The following is a 25,659-nucleotide window of genomic DNA, read 5'->3' as shown; positions in this document are numbered from 1 at the left end:
TTCACAACCCGATCTGCGCGCATCTTCCATCCCCCGCTAACGATGCTCGAAATCATTTTGCACCATAACGTGACGAAAAGACAGAATCAATCGAACGAGCGCTGTAAAGCGGTCAACCATAAAGAAGATGCGCACCCGAACGACCAAAATAACCTTCCTTCCCCTCTGGCGCAAACCAGTCACATTTAATTTAATTTACACTCTCCGGCCTTTTGTTTTCTGGCATTTCAGACACAAACAGCGCACATAATGAAGCAGACAGGCTTTTGGTAAGGTTGATAGAATAATCCCTCCAAACAGGAGCAAACAACAAAAATAGACAACGATGGCATTGCGTCCTCCTGCTGGACCGAAGTCTAGCGGATCTATGGTTAATTTATTAAATTACGGTTCGGCACGATCGTTCGGTGCACACAATAATGAACCTCCACACTGTGTGTCCCTCGGTCAGTCTCTTTCCCCGCGGCGTGCTGCCAAGCATCATTAACAATATCATCATCATTAGCATCATCAAGCTGGGGATGGAAAGGAAAGAGAAAACTCGTACAGCCCGGTGGGTGTACGAGAGCATCGATTGCAAACAATAAACGCCGAAGGACGACCGTGACCCGATTGAGCGAAATCGTTTCCTCCCCCGCAGTGTCCTTCAGAAACAGAGAGGGACAGAAGACAACAATCAAAAAAAGGTAACAGTGTCTGGTTTCTCCCCAAATTTTGTTGCCGGATATCCCACGGATAGGACGACGTCACGTGAAGAATCTTTGTGTTGTCTTTCAATGGGAAGAGGATGTCGCAATTTTTGGGTCCTAGCATTTGTTACGCAGTCAAAAAGCCAAACTGTCGCTGTGTGGTGCTGATCATAAGCTTTGCTCAGTGCACAATCCCAAACTCCTGCACTGACCAAGCACGTGGGTTGTGTTTGATTTGTTAATTAAGTATCTGCCGCGGACTCCAAAAGCCTGGTGCAGTGTCGCGATGTCGTAAACGGCGTGTGGACTGCAAGCTTACCTCCTCCCGCACCGCTTGAAATGTGAGCCTGCTTACACCTCAGCCTGATGGAGCTGTTGCTCCAAGGAGCTGAAGGACAAGTGCCACTGCGCTGCGCTGGAGTAAAGTTTACGTTCCGGTGTAAAGGCTCCCACGCGCTGCATGATTGACCATCGCATAGCGCCAAACAGTCGTGGCCTTTTGCCACTTGCCACTCTGCACGAGTGGGGTAAGAAAAGTGTCCCACCACCCGGCTGCGGCTGTCCAAGATGGAGATCTTGGACGCACGAGCCGTAAATTGGTTGCAGTTGAAAAATATCGAATTTAATACACCTACGGAACCATTTGTCTATCATCGGCCCACCTTCAGCTTGTGGCAGGGCGACACACCACCCAGCTAAATGAGTCAAAAAGTTCGCCCGAAATTTGGAACAGGTTCTCACTTGACTGCTTGCCTAAAAAGAAACAGCTCCGGAGAGGCTGGATTGCATTTGATTTCCTTTACCGAAACGGCTGCAGACGGTAGGAACCGTCGCTGACAAGATTATGTTATAAATGCGAATGCTGATTTTTAGGGGCGAGACGCCGGTTTTGATTGGCGTATAATTTTTCGATAAAATATTCTGCCGAAGCGTTTGACTGGCGATAGAGACGATGAACCGAAACGAGTTCATTTTGAAATGACGATTTCGGGCACCGGGTTTTCATGAAATATGCCGCCCGCTTTATATCAATTTAAATTAAGTGCCATAAAAAATAACACATTCAGCGACAGGCGCAGTCAACTGACGCTCCAAACATTAAACGTGACCCCGACGACCACATCACTATTATTTGATGTCGCTACGGGCAGCAGGTGCAAAGTGTTGCTCATGGCAGCAGCAGGCACAGCACGCGAAACAGGTTTGGGACGCGATGCGACCGCGAGAAAGTCCACGTACCTCCACCACTGTGCGCTCATCACCGCGAGCAAGCGTGTACATTAAAGCGCGCTACTCTGTCCCCAACATTACGCAGCCACACGCAACCATTAGCCTTCAGACCGGATGGCGAAAACAAAAAAACAGCTTCCAAGCTGAACGATTGCGGAAGGGTGCAATCGTTGCTGCCGAAAAATACAGAAACCGAGGTGATGGGAGGTAATTCCATCGGAAAGCGCCCAAGAAGTTGGGATGAAATGATCGATCATTTTGAACGCTGATGCCGGTAAAATTAATACCAACAAAAAAAAATGAAATGGATGGAAAGGTAAACGCTGTACCTTCCGCCCGGTAAAACCAGGCAGCTGCTAGCGGAAATTAAATGATGGTACCACTTGAACGATGAAAGCTAATTCTCCAACCACGGAATTCATTGCATTCTGAGCAGATTGTAGTTGTTTATACATTCTCAGTACCAAGGCAGGTGTAAAAAGAACGAAATTTATGCAGGCGTGCATCACGTTAATTATTAAAGAGAGTTGCATAAGCATCAGCACACATCTACTAGTGTTGGACAATCCAAAATTTAAGATAAACTCAAGGGTCATAAAACTTAATATCTAAAAGGAAAAGTCTTATATTCTTAATACGTTCTGAAATTCAATTCAACTAGAAGGAAATCCTATCAACATATTCTAGTTTAGGCACTGATCTCAAGTCTCTTCCATTACTAAAACTGATACAACACCTGTCACACTTCTAGAACTCAATTTTTGGATTGTTCGAGTAAATTCCTGAACCTAATACCGGTCTTGGAACTGATTTTGAATCTAGAACTGACTATGAACCAGTCCTAAAACTGATCTAGGCAGCTCCTGGGCTGAGAACTGATTCCAAACTAATTTCGATCATGGACCTGATCTCGAATCAATCCTAATCTTGGGACTAATCTGGAATCCATCCCAGTCATCTTATAGATCCTAAACATATCCAGGACATTAATCCTGGAATCCTCAGAAGCTGAAAATAATTCTGAACTTATCTTATTTCAGGAACAATCCCTTCAGTATTCCTGTCATTCGTCAGATTCCGGACTTTGCAACGGTGCAACGTCAACAATAATTCATGGCAATTGCAAGCAAAAATATAAATTACTTTTGACAATTTCCCACCCTATAAGCATCACCAAGGTACAGGCTATCGCAGCTTCTTCCAGAAAAGAATATGTTTGCACATTGCATTCTAATATACACACAGAAAAACGAAATACCAAAAAAGGTATGTAAAAAAACGTGTTTTTCCTATATTTAGATCCACTTCTCTTCAAGACACGAGCATAACAAAGCCACCATTACAAACACTCACAATCGTTTTCCATGTCATCAGCTCAAATCCTTTGACCTCGTGTGGCTTGCCGCAGCTTAAAAATCATTACCACATGTTCCACTTTATAGCAGACTGAGTGAGAAGATCTCATCATCCCGTCACGCTCACAGGAAAAGCAAGGGAAACAAACTGCTCTACTGAACTGAGTGCAAGGATGATAGACAGTCCAGATGAGTGCACCCAAGAGCTCCATTTACGATTGCCACAAAACGGATCGCAAACTGTCAATGCCATGCACAGGCTGGCGGCTCCGCGAACCTCTTCCTCTGTGGGAATCGTTACAATCGTCGTGAAATGGAAACGACACGACGCTACATACATTGTAGCAGGTTTAATTTAATCCACATTGATGATGCTCGATTCCAGCCATTAAACCGTTGGCGAATGTTCAACACGCTCTTTTCCCCATCACTTCTATCCTTGTTTTCGCCAAAACCTTCATCAACTCATCTGCTTATTGTGACACCTTCCACTGTTACAGGGCGCGGCAGTGAACACAATTTGCCCTATTCCGTCGCATAGCGCTTCTCATTTGAATAAACACACGACCCGGGCTGCTGTTAAAACACCATTTGTTTAGCATTTTCAACTACTAATTATGCGCACCAAATGTAAATGTTTCACACTTTACTCCTCTCGGGGACCGCCAGTGGTAGATTGTGGGAAATGAAATCAACCATCGAAAAGAGTGTCACAGTCCAAGCAGCAAAGCTTGCGTAGAAGATGCAAAACTTTTGCGCCCCGCTCGAAGATGTTTGGAACGGTGTAGTGAACTTTTTGTGCAGAGGGCAATAACTTGACCGATAGTTGGCGCGTTGTTAATTAACAAGCTTTTAGAAGTGGAAAAAACGAGACATCTTGGAGCAAGACAACAAATGCATATTCACAATAACATGGCCGGTATTGTTTGCTTCTTAATTACCAAGCTTTCTTTCAGCGTAGAATTTATTTTCTTGAACTCAAATAAGCCTTTTTGGTAGGAGAAGGTAGACGACCGGCAGTACCCATAAATAATAACTCCAACAGTGCCATGGTTGCCTTTATCGTAGATCTTACAACAGCATTCCACTCTGCTTCCTCTGGCGGATATTTCTTTAGTTTTTCTGAGTCGATTGTTTTGCTGAATCCTAAACGAAGAGACTTACAGCTTCCTCATCCAGGAGAGTACAAAAGTCCTACAGACACAGCAAAAAACACAATCTGACGAGCCTCCTATTGTCCTGCGATCTCATCGGTAAGGTAAGCGAAGTATTGCGAGCAAAAAATAATTACAACAGCTTCTCGGCTACCTTCCGTACTTTAAACTACATGCCGGTAGCAAAGTGTATCTAGGCGCAGACAAGTACCACCAGGGAAGCCACGTTCAAAAGAAATAAAAAAAAAACGCACGCATACATAACCCGCTCCAGCAAATGCAGCGGCACGTTTTGCCGAGCCACTCGTTTGTATCTGCCGCTAAGAAAAGAGGCACAAGACACTGCAGCGCCCATTTATCCCTGCGGGATCCTGTGATGCTGCTGCTTGTCAGCACGGCTCGGTGCTTCTTTGATGCTTTCTTTACTATTTTTTAAAACAAGCATAAAGAATAACAGGATATTCTCCCGTCGTTCAGCCTCAGTCAAGATCTTGGATGAACGCTTTTAGAATATCTCCACGCTCCCTTAGACTGCACCTCGGTGTTGATAGTTCAGTTCTACTCTAGACGGAACTTGTCTCTTCTAGCCTAACTCGAAGAGGGGGAAAAAATAGGACGTTCCAAGCAAGACCAACGTAAGACACCCCCGCCAACTACACTTAATCGCACTCGAGAGATCGTTGCACCACTAGGCGATGGCAAGCAGTGCCCAACGCCCTCAGAATGAAGTTTTCATAACGAACTGTGATGGTGATAAAACACGCTCCAAGTGCATACTTTACCCACGCACACACGATGCGGCGTGTGTATCAATTTTCACCCTGGTCTCGGTGCGGCGTGGAAAAGAAAAGGATCCTAACGCCCCGGCTGCCCGCATGCTCTCCTGATCCAACCCTTTCCAACGTTTGCATATCGTTAGTAATTGATCAGTGGCAAATCGTGTGGAAAAATGTTAAATCGACCGGCTCCGATGGATGCCTGGGTTGGTGGTTTCAATAAAAAACACACTTCTAACACCAAACCTCCCTCTCACGCTTTGCGTAATTCAAAAGGCAATTATAAAACGGTATCCATACGGTGATGCGGTTGAAAAAGCTGTTTAAAAAAGGGGAGAAAAGGATATTTCCAACAAGCGCTTAAAAAAAAAATGCAATGCATTTTTACCAATAGCAATCCGGATTGGTTTTCCATTTGCCTTTTTTTCACTATCCAATAAGACCACAAACACATATGCGGCAGCACAGAGCGGGCAGCAAAATAGGTCAATCCGGCTAGTGAACTCATTAGCTTCCACTCGGATTTCGCTCGTTCGGTAGAATAGGAAATATCACCTTTCCTGGCACAGCAATAGGGTGGACGTGCGGAAGAAAAGCCGTATCATAACTCCCAGTGGTCAGCCATCGGTGGTTTTACTGGGTCTGGGCCGGCAGCATAAAAATAATCATAAAAATGCAACAAACGGTGGCGGTATCACGAACCACCCAGCAACACCAACCGCCTTTCTCCTCCCCTTGAGCAATAATGTTCGGTCCGAGGGCAATTAAGCGTGGGAGCGCGCCACGGTTCGAATCTCTCGTCGGATATAAATATACCTCAGGCGATGCTGGGTGGCGTGTGGGGTGAAGGAAGCGATGAAGCGACAGAGGGGATTAAGTTTCGATATAAATGGGTGACCGCATATTGTCTCCACTAGTGATGGGTAAATCCATAGGCAAAAATCTGGAGTCGAAGCAGATCTTCAGAAAATTTCGGAATTAACTCCGGAAGATCCGACCAGAATTATCCGGAACCATCCGTAATCGGCCAGAGTCGTCCGGAGTTGTCCAGAGTTGGAGCCAGCGTCATCTGTAGTTCAGGTCATCCGGAGTCGGAGTCATCTGAGTCGTCTGGAGTCGAAGTCATCCGGAATTAGAGTCGACAGGCACCAGTCGGAATCGGACAGTTTCGAGGCCGGAGACGGCCGATGCAAGTACGCTCCCACAATGCATCGCTGTCGTAGCTATTCTTTGAACTAAAGGCCTGTACACGGGGTGCTCTCGCAAAGCAAAAGACGAAAAACGAACTTAAATGCCAGCTCAACATTATCCGACTCTGATCCCATTCTTCGGCTGCGACTTTTAATACTTTGAACGACTCTGGCTCGGGACAACTCCGACTCCTGCTCCGACTTTGAACAACTACAGACGACTCCGATTCCGCGCGGAACTTATGGTTCCAATTTTGCTGGAGTCAGAATAGGACTATCAATAATTGGAGTCGGATCGTCGCTCCAAAGAGCACATCACTAGTCCCAAACACACACTAGGAATACACAAAAAACAGGGTTTCAGTTTTTCCCATTTTTTGTTTTCTTCTGTCCACTCGGAAGCACTTTTCCAAACCGTTGTCGGTATCCCGCCGTTCGGGGGTATCTCTCACTCCGGTCCTCCAGCCCATGGTCGGCGAAAGGCGAATTGAAATTCGATCGCGAGCCCACAATTGATGGTCCCGGCCATTAGGGACAGAGCGATAGAGATATTTTTATGTTCACAGCAAGATGCGAATGTGGCTGACGTTGTGGATGACCGTGTTCGCCAAGACTAAACCCCACCGCAGCCCGCCCTAACGACGTGGGGCATTTTCGGTTGCAACGTGTGTAGATATAAAAATAACAATTTGAGGTTTGGTTTTTCTTCCCGGTTCGTTTGCCTTTTTATTTTAACTTCAAGCTTAGGTTTCATTTTTCCAGTCAGAAAATTTCCCAACCATCCCTCCGGTTCAGAACAGTGGTTGGCGGCATCATATCGTGTATCATTACTTTATGGTCGTGCATGTGGATGACAAATTTAATGACCATCGCTAACGAGTTTGCCTTCTGTCCGGTAGGGGGGGAAGCAAAAAAACCCAACAAGAAACATGAACAAGAATGAACGAGAGACGGGATAGGAGGTTACTGCACACATTTGACATAAAAATGATTCGTATTGTGCATGTTTTGGGGCCACCAGATAGGGGCGCGCGTCTGCCACTCCAGGTTCTGTTTGTTCTACATGTGCGTCAGAGACGACGGCACACGACAGGCATTCGTCGTCTGGTCTACCATACTGGCGCGCGTCTTGATGCGAGACAGACCGGGCGCGGATGATACATTTCCATGTCAAGCATGTGAAGCTTACGCCATAGAAGACATGGCGAAGAATCGCTTTTCCTCCGACAGATGCAGAGACACAGCACAGTTTGTACGCGATAAGCGGACAAAAGAGGGAAAAGAAACGCACAAGATTAGAAAGACGACGTTCTAAGGGTCATTGGACTGCTGGGAAGGAAATCGAAGCCAAAGCCGACACCGGATCAGGCGAACGTGACCAAAACAATACCTTAATCCCTGCTATCAGTCATAGCCGGGTGACAAATGTCTGGTTAGCACCGTCCGGCACAACAACAATGGGAAACTTTTCCACTTTGTCAGAAAGGCGGCAGGGGAATGTTCTTCCGTTCCTCACGGAAAGTGCTCCGGGACGAGTTGCCGTAGGTCCAGGAAGTTTGTGTGTGTGTGTCGGTGCTAGACATGCCAGGATGCTGGGGAGTTTTTAGAGTGTTTTTTAACACTTCCAAAACCTCGAGACACTCAATGTCCTCAGCGTGCCCAAACAAAGAGGCTTAAATCGAACGTGTACCCTTTGAGTGAACTGGGTGTAAAGGTGAAAGTTTGAACATCCCGCTCCTCCCTCTCATACATCCGGGCGATAGTTTGATGTTCTCGGGGATAATGGACGACGATTCCTGAATTCGTCACACGACGATGTGTTTTATCCGTGCTTGAAAGGCTTGACAATCCATTCTCCGTACACATTGCACGCGTACCAACATCATGCCACCTTCGGCAGGAATACCGTTGGAAAATGTTTATACCCACGGACACCACCCGTGTTCTAGAACCAGCATTCTGTCATTATGAATCCAACCTCTGAGAGCGCTCCGTGCGGCAGAATGTGAACGGCAACAAACGTTGTTTTGTGTGGCGTCTTTCTCCTGCTCCTCCGGCCATGTGTGTACGTGTGCACTTCAAGGCAAGCACGACGAAGCGGATAGTTCAGAGTGCCCAACATACCCCCTCCGGAGAATGTCTGCCAGCCCTTCTAGCCGGAGGGTAAGGGAAGTCGTCGTCGTCGTAGTTGTCAGTACTCTTTAGTGTACCGTTTCGTTCCATCTACAAAAAAAAACACGGGATCTCCTCACGTACAATCCCCGCCGTAGGCGCTGTCAACGTACGGGACATCTTAGGGGCCTCCCCCATTCCTACACCTGGAACATTCTCTATACACCACACACCTCCAGAGGCACGTCGTCGTGTGTGCTGCTAATGGTGCAATTCTTTTTGCACGCTTCCCCAAATGAATGAAACACAAACGCTTTTCTAGTAGATTGCACCAGTACGCCCCAGTCACTGGCCAACATTTCTCGCCTCGCCGAGCATGCAAATATCGCCACAGTACGATTCATCTCGAAATAGTAAAACATACACGTTTGTTCTCCTCCCTTCCGTCCTGGGCCTCCTCACGAAGGTCTTTCAATCGTGCAGGCATGGTACAAGTTCTGGAACGTAAAGCCTCCGTTATCGCGTGGACGGAAGGAAAGTGACAGGACAGGCTGGATGTCACTCGCGGGCATGGTATTATCGTCGTCTTCCTGCCCCATACGTCAAACACATCTCCAGTTTTCTGCACTCTAAGGTACACTCGGCCCGCGCCACACTAAAAGCTTCTCTTAATGTGGCTACGCCTGTACTCCCACTGATAGCAACTAACAGCTTTGCTGAAGTGCTGAAAATCCTGCTTTTGACTTCCCAGCCTGACTAGCGATCACAACGTTTTCCTGCAAAGGGATTTCATTTCATTGTAAAAATATTTTCTTTACGTTATCCCTTCCCTGTTCTGCAGGGGCGTTGTTTATTTTCTAGGAATGATTTCTAGGCGTAAAATTGAAACAGTATAGAATCTAGAACTGAAACCTACACAGCATTACGCGTATGGTGCGATTTAATAAGGCCCTGAAGGTAAGGTCTTCCCCCAAAAAAAGAGGATACAGAATTTCGACGGAATGTTGTCTTTAATTAAATTCTTTCCGCCGTGATACTACCAGAGCTACTAGCTTGACGATGGCATTTGCTGGAAGCAGGTACTCACAGGTATTTCCTGTTCGCAAGAATTTCACAACACCAGAATCAGAAACATACCTGGAAATGGAAAAGAGATAAGAACAATAAATATCCCTCACAACGTATATACATAACAAGATTTAAACTAAAAACGCTAACGGAGCAATAAAAATCACATCAAAAAATCAGAGCATATTAACTAATCTCCCTTGCATAGATAAGTCGTCGATTGGATCTTTTCGAAGCGAGTATTCCAAGCGAGACCCACGGATACTGCTCGTGCGCGAACCATTGAAAGCCCAAAGTATGAGCAAATCCTACACAAATACCAAACGCTCCGTTTGCCGTTAAGCGCCTTACGAAGAAGGAAATAAACCCTTCATCCCCAAGATCTTTGTGCGTTATTGAAGCCTCTTCACTCCCACGTGTTCACCCACCACAGACGTCGGGAGATGAAATCGAAATTGATTATAAATCCACATATCTATTTTTCAAACTCTCACCATCCGCTCGGGTTGGTGGTTCAGTGTCAAGGTGGCCGCAGAAGAGGAGCGCCAAAAGTGAATGCAAATGAGCAATATATCCTCGCGTGCATCGCTCACACAGACGTAGAACCTCGTTATTACACACATCACCAACCACACGCTAATCGATCGCGACACACATGGGGAGACGCCAAACTGTGCGATGCGATTTACGCGTTCGAAAACTTGACGGTAGTGGACGGACACTGCAGGGTGGCATCGCGTCTTCAGCGCCAGGCCACCATTCTATGTGTATACCTCTCGCCTGTCACCAGCCGTATACCTCTCACGGCCTCTCTCGTGTCAGCTCTGGAGCAAACAATGTTTAACAAAACTGACACATGCCATACAAGGCACACACCTTCGTCTCTTACGTCTCCAAAAGATACGGTGAGCAACCGTGGCGGACCCCACTTCGGAGCGCCATATATCCCGCGATAATCCACTTGTATCGACAATTTAATCACGCGCCAACTTGGCGGCTTCTTCAAGAGTGGCGAATGTGTTTTGATTGGGCCTGTGTTCGAAGTTGTTGCTAGCAATAGACGCCTCGCAAAATGACATCGATTAGCAAGCAATGGCCTCACCGTCGTCGGCGGGCTGTACCCATCCTGATCGGCGGTTCTGCACACTCACACGAACCGATTAAACTCATTTAATAGGCCGGCAAGTGAACCGAGCCCCGTGTCAAGCCGCGCCATTAATCATTGCACACCGTTTTGTTGGGGTGCCGACAAGGTCAACTGCTTCGTTACGTCTACCCGCCCGATCACCGTGTTTGTGTCTGTCTCCGTTGATGTTGATCCCTTCCGTCAGTGACGATGGGCACCGTATTTCAAAGCCAGCGGTCACAGATTCATTAATCTCCCCCGACGTGTGTGGCAGCGGACTCTGGTGCGGACATGCACGGTAGCACCGCTTGTTGTGTGTGACACATTACGCGTAGATTTAATGTACGTTTAGATAAAATTACTGCTAATCCAAATGGAGCAACGCTACACGCAACCGAATGGATGGAGGTTGTGGAAAATTTTGCATCCTCAATGTTTCCCACTGCATCACTGCAATGTGGAGCATCTACATCGGGGTACGTGGCTGTGTGTCACAAACCATCTGCATCCAATTTTCCAATCACAACGGCGCGTACAGTCTGCTCAACACATAGGCGCCACACACACACCCGGCACGTTCGGCTTAGTTCCAGTGACACAAAACTAATCAGCGGAAAATAAATTATATTGCAACGCATTCTGCTGACAGCTAGAGTCAGTAGGAGCGCTTAGCCGATAGTCTCTCACGCTGCTACCGTGTAGTCCAAGGCAGCTTGCTTCTAGGTAACATCGCTACTCGAGACTTGCGGATGGATGCATTTCACAGCGCTTAGCTTCGAGCTGCAGATTCGGGTGCCCTATCCGGGCTCAGTGTGATCTGACGGACGTGACTGACGTTTGCTTGACGGCAGGTGACGGAACACCATTTCTAACCGAAGCACGCTTTCTTGGTAATTCAGGGAAGATGGAGCAAAGTGGACATGTTGATGATTAGGCCCTGAATTTCATCGAACAAAATAAATAATACCAATATTTTGTTACTGTGGTTTTGTTATTGTGGTATTATTTTCAACAACAAATTTATGTCAAAAAGATGCGAAACAAAAATGATCTTCCATCATCATGTTACGAAGTTATGTTTAGGGCAAATAGCTCGTCTTGGGGCTATCCCGTGGTACAGTCGTCAACTGACACGTCTTAAGAACATACCCAAGGGTTGAAGTCTAGTATGGACCGTTCCCTTCGTAATAAGGACTGACTATCCGTCTGCGAGGTACTGAATGATAATCAAAACATTTTGGAATCCTAACGAAGAAATATTGATTTTACGAAAAACAACAAAGTAATAATTATTACTTAATACTATCATGACGATAACGATTTATAAAGAACTTAACATGTTTGGAGCACCACAGGAAGTCTGGAATAATTCCAATCTTAGTTCCAATACAACCAACAATCCAGGTTACCAATTTGGCCCAGCGCTCCCCTATAATTCGATTTCATTCGGTAGGCATCAGGCAAAGCCCCAAAGTGAGCACACCGCTCGCAAACAAACGGGTGCTAGAAAATTATGGTTATAGAATCACACGAGCCTGTCAGTCGTGCATGTCAGGTGTACAGCCTCCGGAACATTTCCGAGAGTAGGAATTTCGTTATTTCAACACAGCTGCTTCTAGTTTCAGATCAGTTAAAATTAGAATACGGAGAAATCCTCCATACTCTTGAATGCCTTGCACAAAAATGGAACATTTTTACAACACATACGCGCACCATGTTTGCCAGCCCGCGCTCGATACATGGTACAATTTTATAGCTCCAGTTGTACTACTCTAGGCGGATAAGGGATTTGCGTAAATTAAACCAACTATAGATAGAGCACCGCCATTGGCGCACGAAGCCACATTCCGTTCCGGTACGGTAACACTGCTAGGCGAACAGGTGAACCGCACCAGCAGATAATTTTTGTTTCGCCACGCTCGCCCAACTTTAGTCTGAATTTATTGCACATACCACACACACACACACTCGCAGGACGGTTCATATCACACAAATCATAATCCATGCATGCCATTATCCCAATAAGGTAAACAACGTAAACCGCGATACCGCGATCTATCTCAGCCCCACTAGATCATCAGGCCGAGCCTCGGCCAAGGTTGCACCCAAGCGCTAAAATATTGGCAAACGCGAAGCGAACCGCCTGGCATTGCGGGGAGGTTGGTTTGCAATGGTTTGCACAATCGCGCCTCACCAATGCGGACGCTTACCAGAGGAGGGAGTGTGTATGTTGAGCGAATTGTTTGGGAAAACGTACGAAAATAGGTAAAACCTTATCTGCATTTGCATATGGTCACGTTCACTTTTACGCTTCCACAACTCACAACAAATCCGGACCGGTTTCTTATCATACACCGAACACGGCACACCAGAGATTGGATTGGGTTTTAAAAAGCAAACGTAAGCCAATTATTGTTTAGTACCTCTTCCACCGTACGTATTGAACATTAATGCTGTGTTTGGATTGGACTTAATTCCTACTTCGTGAATCATTGCCTATCAAGAGTACGTTACGGATGATATCATCGATCGCCAATATTGCTCAGTTTGGATTTAGAGTCGGCGGCGCTTGTACTTCATACATAATTTTCTTCCACATACCTAACCCCAGAAACACGGCAAACAAACAAAACGGAGCTGACCAGCTGCCAAACATTCACCTGGAATGTCGGTCATAGCAAACACACGTTTATAGTTTGTTGCCGGCACTCCTTCTGACCTTCAAAAAACATACATGGGAGAAGCATACCGCGGCCAATATCTCGACCTTGACACGCTGACTAGTTTACGACCTTCGAACACCCAAAACTTGCGGCCGAAACAAAACCATGGAAGAGTCCCGGAAATGCTTGCCCACTGTAGTCATCATTACCTAACACATCATGATGTGATTCTTCTCGATACGTTTCCATGTTTGCTCTACCAATGTTTCGCGAGGTTACACTTTCCATTCCCTCACATCTTGCTGCTTTGGAAAACAGCGAAACAGCGAGAGAGAATCTATGTTCCTGAGCTACCGAGTACCAAACCAAAGCCACCATCCGAGAGTGCTACACAGCGTGAGGTCCCAATGTGATCGGTACCGCGAGATGTCATGACCGTGGTACAACGCTGAGGCATCTCTTGAGGAGAAGAAAACAAAAACAAACACCCATCACAAGGGCGAAGATCGGACGCCCATTGCTCGATGTTGATCTATTGCCGCTGTGTCTCACATCCAAACGTTCGGCTTCACGGGAGAGGACACCAGACCTCCGCGTAGACGCACCAACGTTGAAGCACACGCCAAAACCACCCAAGGCAACGCCGCGATCATTTAGGTACGAGAGCACTCCCCAATATGGTAGTGACGACAATCGAGGACTCCCCTTACAACGCGTGCTTTCGAGAGTTTGCAGATCATTAGTTTTGACGTTTCATAAATTGCATACCATCGGATGAATGTCTGCTGCTGCTCCACAAACTTCTTGTGGAGTTGGACTCCACGAGCTCCAAAAATAGACACCACGCTGTTTCGTCTCAGGGCGAACGTTTTGGAGCAAGCGGACACGAATGTTTTGGGCTAGGATGTAGGGCAAGTCGTATTACATGCGCACAGTTCTAATGTCTGGCCCCGATCTGGAAGAAGACACGACGGGTACTGGGGAGTTTCTGTCTGAGTGTGTCTCAGGGGTGTACAAGTTTTCCACAAAAAAAAATCTTGGAACGACTTGAAGTTGAAACCAAATTGTGCCACAGGCGGCGGATGCATTTCATGTTGTGAACTCTTTTTTCTACAGAATAAACCAAAATGATCAGTTTATTTTCGGGGAGTCAATCGCGCGTCTGCAACGTTTCCTTCCCCGGGCCGGGATGAGGATGATGCAGAGTGCATTTTTCCGCTCCATTCCGTGTCTGGGCGAGAAGCAATTACCAGACACACGGCACACGAGGATGGAGATAAATGGGAAACGCTTTAGCAAACAATCTGACACGAAATCTGGAGCAAACGTCGACTTCGGGCATCGGGGGTTTGAGTATTGTTTAAGTGGTGTTCTAAAATCGACTCTTTTCCGAGATGGAATAGAGCCAAAACTGGGTAAACAACGCGCTGGCTAAACGATTTGTTTGGTTCGTTACTCTGCGCTCCGCTTCTTCTTCTGGCAAATGTTTTCCTCCGACCAAACCTGTTCCAACCTGCAGCAGTCGTTGGCGAACGAAAGGGAAGAACAGGGAATGCATTCCCGGGGCCAGATCCGGTTTTGAGATCACTGCAGCCACTTCCTTCGAGCGCATCGACGCATTAGATTTACGATCTGAGTTATGGCGCCGGAGTGAAGTGAATGAAGCACTTCAAAAGCGATGCTTCTTTAAAAGAGTTCTCATGCAGAAGCGCATCACTGGCTCGTAGTGGTACATGTAATAAACATCTCAAAAGGTTTTGTGACACATGATGTAACATATTTCAATAAATCTTGGGACAAAAAAGGTATTAAAATAGCAACAATACATTTCATTCCAATTCTATCAACAACGATCAAACGTCAAAGGAACTGAAATCTGTCTCAAAATCTGTGAAACAGGCCAGTTTTCTCAGAAGCTATTTCATCAAACAATTCGATTTGCCAGAAATTGATGAATTCCTGCAAAATGAGGAATTGATTTTCTCCTTCGCTAAAACCTCAACCGAACGCTAAACCGCTCTGACGGTGAAAAATCACTTCTTTGAAACGGATTCACCCCTTAGAGCATGGTCCGTTCATCATGCACTGTGATGATTGAATTTTGCTCGTTTTGTCCATTAGTTCTGGAACTGAGGAACTGCTCCGTCTTCTATTAAGATCTCGTCTCCAGGGTTTCCATTACCAGCCAGTTTTGCTACAGACAACTTTCGCTTTCGCTTCTCGCTTCAAAGTGAGTATCGCTGCGAACAGCGGAGCCAACTGAACAGCACTGGTTCAGCACTTTTGCACCAGCGGCAAAGAAATTTCGATTTAATCAAAGCGAACGAAACAAAATGTTGCCCATCATGCTGCATTTAATGCTATGTGATTTGAAAAATGGTTAACTTTGCTTAGGGGCAAAGAAGTCATTCATCGTGCGATCGAGCGCGTCCCTTTTTTCGCGGGTGTTTCGGGGGTAAGAAACTTTGAAAACTATCAACTCAAACATCCGAAAGCAAAGTGATGGTGAAAATAAACAACTCATGCATCTTCGCCGTCGATATTGATTAGGAAAGCGATCGTGAGGACGGGGGCGCCCGCCAGCGACGAGGTGGCAGAACGGTGGCATGTTAATGCACTTTTCAACGACTGAGGAAGACGCTTCGAGGGAAACAAATGGAAGGTTTTCTCAACTTGGATCGACAAGCAATGATGGATGGGGCGCGAAAAAGGGATCACAAATAAATGGCAATTTCACTCAACTCGTTTACCAGTGGGTTAGAGATTACTTTTCTTACTTTGATCGCTATGTTTTGCGCAAGAACGCAAGACATACAAATGGATGAGAAGATTTAATTTCCATTGGTTATAGGTCTAGCCATGTGGAGGATCTAATTAATTAGATTACAATGATGTATTGAATAAGTGTGATTACTTAAATAGATTTCTATTCAATTTCATCAAAAAAGATAAATGATTTTCAGTGGCAGATTGCATCAAAAATTAATTCTCTTTTCAGAAACATTTTAAGAGCTTCTACGCGTAAATCTGAGGATGCAAAATAAGCAGTCTCTGAATGGGTGGGAAAAACATGTTAACCATTAAAACAAAAACATTAATCACACTCTAAAATACTTCTCGATTTAACGATGCATGTAATCAACCAGTGCGTCAACAGCATAGATGATCCACTTACACTTTACATCATCCGTTTTTCATTGTATCCTCTCCTTAGACATGGGGTTTTATTAGCTTCATGTAACTCACAGTTTTTATTGGGTTAACCTTCCAGGCCTTACAAACCAATCAACGATTGATCCAGTGTTGGCTCTAAATTAAGATTTCGACTTCCTCTCCTATCTTGTTAGCATCGCCTTCACCCAGATTGTTCGAACAACGCATTTAATTAGATTGGAAATAAAAATACCGACCCTCCTCCGTACAAAACCACACACCAACCCTTGGTTCAGCAGACCGTGTGCGCTAATTTTAAACAAAACCTCCTTCCCGAGACCCCCCCAAATATGTACGCAAATCAGACCGATGCGGCTCAACCGATGATGTTGAGCGGGGTACAGTGAAAGTACTGATAAACGAAGCCAACAAGAGTGATAATTTATTCATCCTAGACCGTGTACAGTGCGCGCGATCGGGTGGAAAAAGGCAAAATGAATGAAATCATGAAATCTTTCCACCGATTTTCCTTTTCAATCAATCAATTCTTCCTCTACTCGCTGGCTGGCTGCTCCGCTCTTTCGTGTTTTGGGTTCCGGGGGTGTCTCACAGCGAACAATAGTTGCAGGGGGCAGCGGTGGGTAGTAATTAATCGTGCCCACTTTATTGTGTCGATCAAACAAGATAGGCTGCACAAAAATAGCCCACTTTTGTAAAGGCTCATTACCGAACGGGTATCGGGTGGCAAACGCACTCATCTTACACCTGAATGACGATGCACAGCTCTAAAGCGGATCTTTAACCCTGTTTAACACCCCACATCGAGCTGCTGGCCCGTGCGGGACGGTTGCCTGGCAATAGGTGTTGCGTGAATAGTTTTATGAGCCATATGAGGTTTAAAATCAATAAGGTTTTCGTGATTCTTATTGCAAATTTAGCATAATATAGTAAAATCCGATAAAGACTGTAAATATAAAGAAACCTTTCCAATGGATATTGAACTGATAAATTTTCAAAATAAACGAAAAATCTAATCAAAAACTCAGTCGTTTCTGCATTTCACAAAGAATATGACAAATAATGAATAATCTTTTAGATGCAATAATTTTAGAGAGTTGATAGAATTAATACTCTCTTGGAATGAATTATTCCTTAATGGTCTCTGAGCAACTATCTCCAAGCATACAACATACTGTACACTTTATAACTCATCATTGATCGTGGTAGCACATTAGCGTCAGGGTAAACTCTCAGTCAGCAACACCAGAGATGGTGAGTTCAATACTAATCAGAGCCGAATGTTGGATCACACAAATACGTCACTGTTGATTCCGGTTGTATAAGTAAACAACAAAAACCTTTAAAAAATCAAATAAGCCACAGTACCACTCAATCCAAATTCATATCTCGTATGTTATCTAACTTCTTTAAGTCAAGCCTCAAACAAGGACAGAATTGTTTAATTTAGCAAATAACCCAAAACCCACAAAAAAGCCATCTCGAAAATGGCAACGGCTGTGAAACAATTAAGAAAATAAGTAATATGATTCCCAGCCCTAAAACAGGCCTACTATTAAAATGTTTTTACAAAAGTCACACAGACCCTTGTCCAAAATTGTAACCGCAAAACGAAACGATGCTACCATCTGGTGTCCAACCGTTCTTGTGACCCTTTTTTCCTGCCCGAAACCCTAAACCCTTGGTGCGGAAATAAACCATTCTTCCCGATATTGTGCACCGTGTACTCCTTTATCCTGGAGAAATTTCTCGAAAGAAACCTCACAAAACGCACACTTCCTCCTACAGTTGGTACGCTAGTGTTCTCGCCAAGAGAAACTCAGAACATGCGAACCCAACTGATGTTGTGTGATCTTAACAAGACAACAACAAGACAACACAGCCGACCCGTCGTCGCAAGCGATATAGTTAATTAAAATAGCAGCTTGCGACCCACTGCGGTCGGTAGGCTCGTGTGGGTCAAAGAAAACGAGCAGCAAGCTTTCTTCTACTTCCCTGCCCTGCCCACCGACCTGCTGCTATGGGAGTCTCACCTTCTTCTGCTGCGGGGTCATGAACCGAGGGCGCCGTTAATGTGTTCTTCCATGCCGCATGATGAAGCCGTTGATCTTCTCATCTCATCACCGTGACCTCCTCAAAGATAATCTTTGACTTCTATTTTTACGCCCGGTTCTATCGCCGGCATGCACGCTGTCTTTCTCTCTCTCTCTCTCTCTCGCTCCCTCCTCTTTGCAATGTATTTATGTTCACCCTCCCCAGCGATCGTGGGCCTATCTTGATCGAAAACTCATGCTCGGCCCATGCTCGACCCATGCTCGGTCACAGTCACACACACGCAAGAGGCATTTCTTTATGTTTCGTTTTGCTGTGTTTTTTCACACTTAAATATATGTTTTTCTTTTCTTTCGGCGGCAAGTGTTGCGGGAGTTTTCTTCTAAATTAGCTCCTCTCCCAGATGGTGGCACCGGGATGATGATGTCGCTTGGACAAGTGATGCTCTGTGTTTACTAGTACACTTATTCGAACTAGGTCCTCCAATTTTATTATTATTAATTTTTATACCTAAGCTATGACCCACTTATCACTATGTTACCCTTACAAACAGCAAAAAAAAACCTCCTAGAAAGAATAGTAACCATTTCCTACCCCTTATACGGCCGGTAATAGTTCGTCATTAATCTCAGTTAATTACTTATCGCCAGCTTTAAAGAAACGACACTGCTTACTGCCGCCCCAAAACAGTGTTACCAACCACGCTTGGTAATTAAACGTTCTCTTCGCAAGAAGGAGGCAGTTGGAAGGGAGGGATGGAAGGTAACTTCAAGCACAGAGGTAATGGCAACCGGTGGCATGGAGCGGAAACAAAAATATAAAAAAAAACTCCACCAGCCAACGGGGTAGGAGGAGCTCATGCGTATGTCATGAGGTCGCGCCAGAGAGTGCCCGCAATGCGGGACGATGGGCGGACCGGTTGGGTTTAGTGCTGCTCGCCACCGGAACTGCACCGGAACCGGTGCTAAATGCGCCACAGAGTGGCTGCGAGTGTGTGCGAGTCGGAAACAAAACACAGAGCCGAAGAATCACGATTGATGACCAGCCACCCGTAGAATCGTAAAAAAAAACGTACGAAACGTACGAGAAACGTACGAAACCCCGCGCTGCTACAGGCAATCATTAGCTAGATCAACACCAACCGCTGCTGCGGACAGATGGATCTGGGCCGTCGAGGAAGATCATCTAGGGCAAGATAGTACCACGGTGGGCCGCTATACACACTAAAACGAAGAGAAAAAAATACGGGCCACGAACCAGTGACAGAAGAGGCTCGGCCCCGTCTAACGGGGAAGTACACTGAAGCGCTGCCATGTGATACCACCGTGGACTACCGGTACCGGAAACGGTTCGTCAATGGGGTAAACGGAAGATAGAACGGAAGAGAATGACCTGCGCTAAACCAGCTCGCTCCGTAAGGTGGACGAGGACTGAACGGGAATAACCGCTGGACATTCCGCTGTCGAACACCGATGGACGATGGGATGCAGGGAAACGTTTCATTTCTGGGGCGCATTTGGGGCGCAATGAAAGAGGAGAGCTTTATGCGGAACTGCCGGATGTAAGGAAGGGGGAGTTCCGTAGCTGACATGTGACAGATGTGGTATGGCGATGTAATGTACACACACGTGCGAGGAAGTGAACGTTCAATCGACTTCCCGTTTTAGAACGAAGGTAACCAAGCAGGTGCGAACATCGCACAGGAAAATCCTGTGACGCAACTGACAGGATTGCCTTTCTTTAAAGGACATCGAGCGAGGGAGGATGAGTGCTAGGGGCCGTACAGAAATAGGATTTTATTTATCGCCACCTAAACTAGGTCAAATAGACGTTGGTCTCAGGGCATCTCCTCATCTTTTGAGGTATTCTAGACATTCGATGAGGTATTCCAGACATTCGATGAGGTATTAAAAGTAATGTACACTGTTTGAGTAATATAAAGAAGAACCTGAAGGTCATCAATTTTACAGTATAAATAGCTCGAACAGGACTAACATATTTCAGTTTTGTTACCGTAACCTGCTGTCACTAAAGCAAAATCTGAATTCAGGAATTCTTCAAGATGTTATGCAATGAATACATTTTTTAAAATTGAATAAAAGGTTTTAAATTTCGGGAACATCTTCAAGAATTCCTGAATTAAGATTTTGCGCGAATGTCTGGAAATGACAGTAACAAACCCCTCTCATATATGTTAATCTTGAACGAGATATCTTTTCTGCAAAATTCAGGTTCTTCTTTTTTACTACTCCACTGACATCATCTTAATATCAAGGACATTAAAACCGTGGACTTTACCTTTAATACCTCATCGAATGTCTATCATACCTCAAAAGATTAGGAAAAGTCAGAGCATGCATATAATTTACGCATAAAACAACCCAACGCAAGAAGTTCCGAGTTCAATTCTGATGATCCAGACTTTCCAGAACCAATTCCAATTCCATTTTTCTGTCGAATTTCAGTTGACCCAAAGAATTACATTCTATGTAACCAGCACCTCTTTCAACATTGTTGTTACAAGTGTACTCTTTTCCCTTCATAACTGCCCTGTCAAAACTAACCTCCATCAGTCCCTCTCTTGCTCTCTTCCTGTTTCTTCTCTTGTGCCTAAAAGCAACCCTCACGTTTTCGGATGAATAACCGTGCACAGGTCGGAACGAGGTGCGCCAGAGTTCCCAACTGGAATGAATTGACTCTATTGACGCCTTCGGTACGCCCACACAAACATTTGTTGCGACGACACACAGTGTCGGTGATGGACGGAAACTACCAAACGGTGGCCCGAAAGCAAGTGGAGACGGAGCCGATAGGAAGCTGATTGAAGTGCGATCGAATGTCCGTGCAAAGCGTTCTCGCTTGTCTGCTCCGCGTGTGCAATAAATCGTTTCCAGCGTGAATTGTTGTCACCGGGCATGGTTTCACCGGTCGCGTTCGCTTTCAGGCCAAAGTAATCGAATACGATAATCGATCTAATTTGGAGTTTTTTTTATGGAATGGTAGCAATTATTTGCTCGGTTACATCCAGCGTGGCGTGTTTCTGGGACGAAGAGGTGAAGAGGAGCGAGAGAAAAATGTGGATTTTTTATAGTCACAAATCCATTTCATACGATTCATAAAAAGACTTCATTCTAGCGTCTTAGAATGCGGTTTTATTGGGGATGGATGTAAATCAATGCTGTGCTGGAAAACGATGCACTCGCTTCCCGCTTCGGGGAGGAGTTTGAGCAATATAGTATTACATTGTATGCCCATCATAAATGTTTTTATTTGTTAAAACGTCATGCATTGGTTAACGATTGCCTGCAGTGAGATGATTTATGGTGGACTTTACACGGTGCAATAAATCGATTACCACGCATCTTAATAAAAATGCATATAATTAATTCATCACAAATACACTGTGTGGTTAGTGTTTACAATAAGGTATTTAATAATGACGAGAAAAATGAAGTTTTCACCGGATTTGATTCCGGTCAGCTCCGCAATTTTCTGGAATTGATTCCGGGTAGTAGGTCCGGAATCAGTCTCCAGAATTGATTTCGGAATAAGCTCTGGCATCTCGATAAGAATAGGCCTTTGGGTTCTATGCTGTTACAATTGTATTGATAGCCGCAAATAATCGAAATTCACTTGTAAACAATCCATTTTCATGGAGATTCCAGGACTGATTTCAATTCCAAAACTGGTTCTTATTCCCAAGCCAATTCTGAAGTCAATTCTGATTCCGATTCCGGAGCTGATTGTGATTCCTGGGTCGATTCCAATTCCGCAGCCGATTCTTATTCTGAGCAGATTGCAATTTGAATAGGAACCGAAATCCGAATCGATTCCAGAATTGAAATCGGCTCCGAGATTGGAATCGATTCCACAGTTGAAATCGATTTCAGAATTGGAATCGGCTCCGAAATTAGAATCGTTTTCAGAATTGGAGTCGGCTCCGAAATCGAATCGATTCGAGAAGGGGAATCAAATCCGGAACCGGAATCGATTTCAGAATTGGAATCGGCTAAGGAATTGGAATTGGTACTAGAATTGGAGTCGATTGGTGAATTCCTAACACGAAATCGGAATCGAGTAGATCCGAATCTGAGCTCCAACAACTGGTATTTAAGATGAAGTAAGCTTCTTCCTATAAGAATCGTCTATCCGTAGACGTAATCAATCAGTATCTGCCAAGCCCACTAGTGGCAAAGATAGGTCTACAAGGACAACGTTCGTTGCGCCCAATAAGAAGAGTTTGCTTGCCCGCCCGCAACACCCACCTGTGTTCCGGTAGCCGCTTCAGTTCGGCCATATCGAGCTCGAGCCGCAGGTTCGCCACCTCGCACAGCAACCGATCCCGGTCGGCGGACACTTCCTTCAGCTTTTCCCGCAGCCAGTGGTTTTCCATTTCCAGCTCCTGGGCGGACACGTACTCGCCGGCCCCGATCGCCGGCCCGGGCTGCCCTTCCGGCTGCATCGGCGCCGCGTGCATCGAGTGCGCGGACAGCGAGCTGGCCAGCTGTACTGCCGGGTTGATCGCTTCGACCAGACTGCCAATGTTGTGGGAGGGGTCGACGGCGCTGGGCGACACGGCGCTAGGCATCCCATTCGTGGGCGGCGGTGCCAGCGGGGACACTACGGCCGGAGCAGCCACACACTCACTGTCGCACATGGTGGCGAGAAGAAGATTGGCTTTTTTTTAAACTTATTCGCTAAATATTATTATTTTTTCACAAACACACACGGACACGGACACCGATACACTTTTATCTATTCGCGCGGGAATAGGCACAAAAAGGATCGCAACACTGGCCACACAAATACTTCACACGCACCTCGCGGTCGTGCAAAAATCACGTGTGCAGCAGGCTCTGCACTGCCTGGCGCATCTTTTTGCTCCCACTCTCTCACTCTCTCTCTCTCTCTCTCACACACAAAGCCACCGGTAGGCAAATTATTCGGTGCTCACCAGCTGTTGCACTCGGTTTCGGAGCGTGTGAGCGCGCGCGGGCTCCTTATGCAATTTGCACCGGGATGCACCAGCAATCTGCAAAACAAAATGCAAACGTCGAACTGGGACGGTAACTGCACACACGCACACTGGAACACTCACACTGAAACGCACGTACGCACACACTTTTGACACAGGCCGATCCGTTCGCTGCACGAAAACCGGATTTTCCTGCCGCCGGTACAAAAAACGGGGGGTAGAACCCTCGGCGACCCTTCCGACCGAAAAAGGGTTCCGTAGTGAGCGGGCCTTGCTTTTTTGCACACCCCACACAGAAGCAACAAACACACACACACACACACTCACACACTGACTGCTGGTTCTTCCGGGGTGTTAAACCGGGGTGAAATGCTCTCGCATAAAACAATCACTCGCACAGCGTGGTACAGAAGCGCTTAAATGCTACCTTTTTTCGGTTAGTATTGTGGGGGCTTTTTAAACAATTTCCAACGAGTGGTTTACATTTTGGCTTGCGAGACAGGTAGGGCCAAAAGCACAGCAACCCGGTATGCTGATGGACACACTTTGTTGCACAACGCGCACACAAACACACAAGTGCTCCTGCCCGGTAGCAGCCAAAACAGCGCGGCTTGTTTAAAAACACAAGGCACACACATACACACTGGATTGTATTATCGCATTTTTAGCTGCATCGTTGGCCGACAGCAAAATACGTAAAGGGTGCATTGCGTACATTTTATTGTTTCACCACACTAACACACACGCACACACACATATGTACCGGGCCAACCGCTGCAAACTGCAGCGAGCGCGCGCCAAACACCAAACCGCTGGTTTTTTCTCCGTTCAAGCCGCTTTGGAATAGTGGAAAAAGTGCACCGAGAAAACGGCAAACCCCGTACTGATGATCGCGTTGAATCGCTCACAATTCGCACGTCATGCTGGATTTGTTTTGCCAGTACACCGCACTCGAACTGTTTTGTTTGCAAACCCCGTTTTGTGTTTGTTGTTTGTTTTGCTGCCAGGTTTCCTAACGAAAAGCGAAAAAAGGGGTATAGCACGCACGCACGCACGTACGTCCTGTCGGTTCCGCCGTTCGAGTTGGAAGTGTGTGTATACGCTTTCTGCGAGCGACGGCCAGCAGTGCGCCCACGGACAAACGGCGTAGAGCGAGATAGCAAGTAAGCCGAAGAGCCGAAGAGCCGAACGGTTTGACGCGAAGCCGCCGTGTTTGACGTTTGTGATCAAGTTTGAATGCTGACCGGTTGCTCCGTTGTCGTTTTTAGTACCGTTTGTTTTGGGTCGCTTTTTTACAGCATTTAAAAACATTTTACAATAGATGTTGTATATATGTAAAACATTCAATGAAACACATTATTTTACTTATATTTATTCTGTAAAAAAAGCAACAAAAAAAAGTTCTAAAATAAAAAACCAAGCCATACAACGGTTTTAGAACATCTCTTTAGTGCAAACAGTGTGACCAGAAATACCGATTTATCTGTATTCCTACCAATTTTTGATATGCCAGCAGATTCGCTTGCCGTCTGCTAAACGAAGTCTTTCTATATTCCGTAAAAGTAGAGAACTAGAGTCGTTTAGAACCCATTTCCCAAGCGATTCAAAACGCTCCGAAGTATGAAGTAGCCTTCTACTTCCCGTTCTACTATGGTTTCTTAAAGTCAGAAAAATGTAGAACATGTGAGTTCCAGGAAAGAGCAAAAAATGAGTTCTCGAGAGTGTACAACACACACATACACACACACGCGACGGCTCACTTACGCTTACTTTCTGTTCTGTTCTACGCGCCGCCACCTCCCCCCCCCCCCCCTATCACTCACCCCACAGATCTATTTTTAGATCATCATTCTCCATCGACGGCAGTCGATGTGGCGATGTGTGTCGTCGCGTGTGTGTTGTCGATTTGGTCAGATAAATCTTTTTCTTTCACACTTGGACTTGGAGTGTCGGCGTTTCGATTGAACCATCGCAACTTTGATCAGTGCGCGCGGTTAAAACGACCTTTTGTATTGTGTTGTATGTAGCGTACGCGCCAAAATTTTAAGAGTGCGTGGAGAGTGTATATGGGTGTGTGGAGGTGGGGGAGCGAGATACA

General features: G+C 45.8%; 1 protein-coding gene across 2 annotated transcripts in view; it reads right to left on the bottom strand.

Annotated features, from left to right (window-relative positions):
* Window positions 1-24,683, bottom strand: part of LOC1278273 (IQ motif and SEC7 domain-containing protein 1) — a 175,613-nt gene extending 150,930 nt beyond the window's left edge. For both annotated transcript variants that reach the window (XM_061661679.1, XM_061661680.1), the window contains exon 1: window positions 22,852-24,683. In XM_061661679.1, coding sequence (XP_061517663.1) covers window positions 22,852-23,243 — 392 coding nt within the window. In that variant the 5' untranslated portion in view covers window positions 23,244-24,683. The remainder of the gene's footprint in view (window positions 1-22,851) is intronic.
* Window positions 24,684-25,659: the final 976 nt, after the last annotated feature.

Source organism: Anopheles gambiae, chromosome 3 (assembly GCF_943734735.2).
Source record: "Anopheles gambiae chromosome 3, idAnoGambNW_F1_1, whole genome shotgun sequence".
NCBI lineage: Eukaryota > Metazoa > Arthropoda > Insecta > Diptera > Culicidae > Anopheles > Anopheles gambiae.
Note: the sequence above shows the minus strand (reverse complement) of the source record. Positions and strands in the feature narration are given on the sequence as shown.